Source organism: Penaeus vannamei, chromosome 19 (genome assembly GCF_042767895.1).
Source record: "Penaeus vannamei isolate JL-2024 chromosome 19, ASM4276789v1, whole genome shotgun sequence".
In the NCBI taxonomy this organism is placed as follows: domain Eukaryota; kingdom Metazoa; phylum Arthropoda; class Malacostraca; order Decapoda; family Penaeidae; genus Penaeus; species Penaeus vannamei.
Window position 1 is genome coordinate 11,142,670 of NC_091567.1, and position 2,500 is coordinate 11,145,169.

General features: G+C 40.4%; 1 protein-coding gene across 1 annotated transcript in view; it reads left to right on the plus strand.

The window, feature by feature from the left end:
• The first annotated feature begins 1,840 nt into the window (after positions 1-1,840).
• The window catches only part of LOC138864915 (uncharacterized), a 1,055-nt gene continuing 395 nt past the window's right edge, over positions 1,841-2,500 (plus strand). Inside the window, exons 1-2 of the mRNA XM_070133557.1 lie at positions 1,841-1,885; positions 2,329-2,500. The exon at positions 2,329-2,500 is cut by the window's right edge and continues 395 nt beyond it. Coding sequence (XP_069989658.1) covers positions 1,841-1,885; positions 2,329-2,500 — 217 coding nt within the window. The remainder of the gene's footprint in view (positions 1,886-2,328) is intronic.

Genomic DNA, 2,500 nt, shown 5'->3' on the forward strand with positions numbered 1-2,500 from the left:
TTTTTATTATTATTTCAACGAACTGAGCATTAAATGAACGTGTCAGTACAGATTTTTAAACGTAAATGTAAAGGTTAAAAAGTGTTTTATCTATCTAATGCACATTATGCATCCAGTATAGTCCTTGTTCTTTTAGTTATTTACTGCAGCTATGATAAGGTAAATCAATCATCATAATATTTTGGCGTTGATAACAAATTAAGAGACTTAATCATCGTATAATTCAATCAGATATGCACATGAAATAAAACTGTTACAAATTTAACCTATTGTTGATTTAGTATTTTATCCCCATAAGAAATACGATCTTTAAAAACTGAGAGAAAAATAATTACGTAAGAAAATAAGCATACATTTCAAGTAGTCAATTTTAGCTACCAGATTTCTTTTTAAAAAATCTCATATTATCACACATAATGCATGGTTACTATCAATATCCAAGGCTAGATAAAAATAGATTTTATCAGTGATAAACGATCTGACCATTCTGATATTCCCAAACGTTTTCTTGTTTAACGAAGTCCATACCATTCTTGTTGAGGTACGTTCGCATCACATGAGAGATTCTTAAAATGCATTATAAAAACGTTTCTCCCTGTCGTATGCAGATGAGACGCCATGCAATCGGTATACACTCGTGTTATCAAATTTGAAACAACTGCCAACATTTCGTACATGTTTGTTCAAAGGAAAGTTACTGCTATGGAATGCCTTTCCTTAACTTACAGGTGTTCCAGCTGTTAATATCTATATGTTGTTCCTTTATCTTTCTGTACATCTGTATGTGTATTTGTCTTTGAAATGAATCTATCTATCAGTCTGTCTCTTCCTATGTCTACCAGTCTCTACACACACACACACACACACACACACACACACACACACATACACACACAAACATCAAGCATAATCCTCTGTCCGGGACCCGACCGCCGGCTGGAGAGTGACGTGGAGACCGCCGCTCGAGACACGTTTCGCCAGGGGTCGAAAGCAGCTTCGAATCCTGGCGATGACAAAGCTCGCGTGGACTCGAACTGCCCGGGAAAACGAGATTCGGAGATGTGTTGTTGCTTTTTCTTGTGACGCGACTGGACGGAGATGACTGAATTAATTGATTCGTTGATGAACTTGTGAATCCAATTGCTCCTTATTATCTCCTTTCTCTTTCTCAGAGGCTTCTCTCCTAGGCAATAGTAAGGCCGTCTTGGTGATTTCCCTTGCCTTGTATCTCTTTCTAAAATCTCTAATCTTTTAAAAATAAAAAGATGATAAAAAGTGAATGTTTCTTTTTTTTTTTTTAATTCCCTTCCGTTATGCTTCCCAGATTGCATTTCTCGTTTATCCCACGGAGGAAGAAAAAGAAGGGCGATAGAACTCGTAGAAATTGAAGAGACGGAGGAAGAGCAGAGAATTGAACGAGTGTGCGAAGATGAGGTAATGAGGAAAGCTAATCTGCTCATCCGAGGCAGAAAAACACTCGAGTTTCTTGCACTGCTTCGCGCATTTACGGGTTGGAACCCAGACGGCAAGGACGCGCTGATAAACACAGGGCGTGGCAACCACCCGAAAGAAATAGAGCAGGAGTGTCAAACACGCGCCCGCGGACCGCCACACTCCTGTCTGCGGCCCGCGGCACATCTGCTTTTTCAGTCAAAGTCAGCTGTTTTGTATCATAAATCAAGCCAGTCTTTCAAGCATATCTCACACTCTTACATGTTTTTCTTCAATCATTGTTTTTGTAATGAAGGAAATAGCCTCCTACGTTTTTACGTCAACCATATAGCCGCTTCGTCGCGTCGACTCATGATTATCTGGCCCGCATACTCTTTTCTAAGGTGAAATGGGGCCCCCTGGGGTAAATGAGCTTGATAGCCCTAAAATAGAGGTTGGGGAAGAGGGGGGGAAGGGAGACGGGAGTGGTGAAGGCAACTGTAGGAGGAGGAGTGGAGGACTAGAAGGAGAAAGAGTAGGGTTGGAGGAGGGGGGCAAGAAAGGGAAAAAAGAAGGCATAGGAAATAATAGAAAGAGAAATGATTAAGAAGATCAAATGAAAGTCTGAAAAGCTGCAGAAAGGACTTGAAAAAAAGTTAAGCAGAGGAATCATAGTGTGAAAAAAGAGGCAAAACTGAAAGAAAAAAAAAGACACAACAATGAATGAAAACTGAAAGTAATAAGATCACAATAACAACTCAGAACCTTTTAAAACAAAAGTAAACACAGACCGACGACATGTAACTCAATATGTAAATAGAAAGCATTAGAATTCCGCCATTAATAAGAAAAAAAGAGATTAGCCTGATCAAGTTGCATGGTGCGTGTACATACCAGGCCAAAGCTACAAGGGCGTATGGCTCGAGCACACCCCGGGCGCAATTCCTCGGTGGCAAGAAGACCCTCAGACCCAAACAAGACTCTGAACAAGACCATGAACAAGGCACTGAACAAGACGCTGAACAAGACAAGGCACTGTACAAGACACTGAGCAAGACGCCGAACAAGA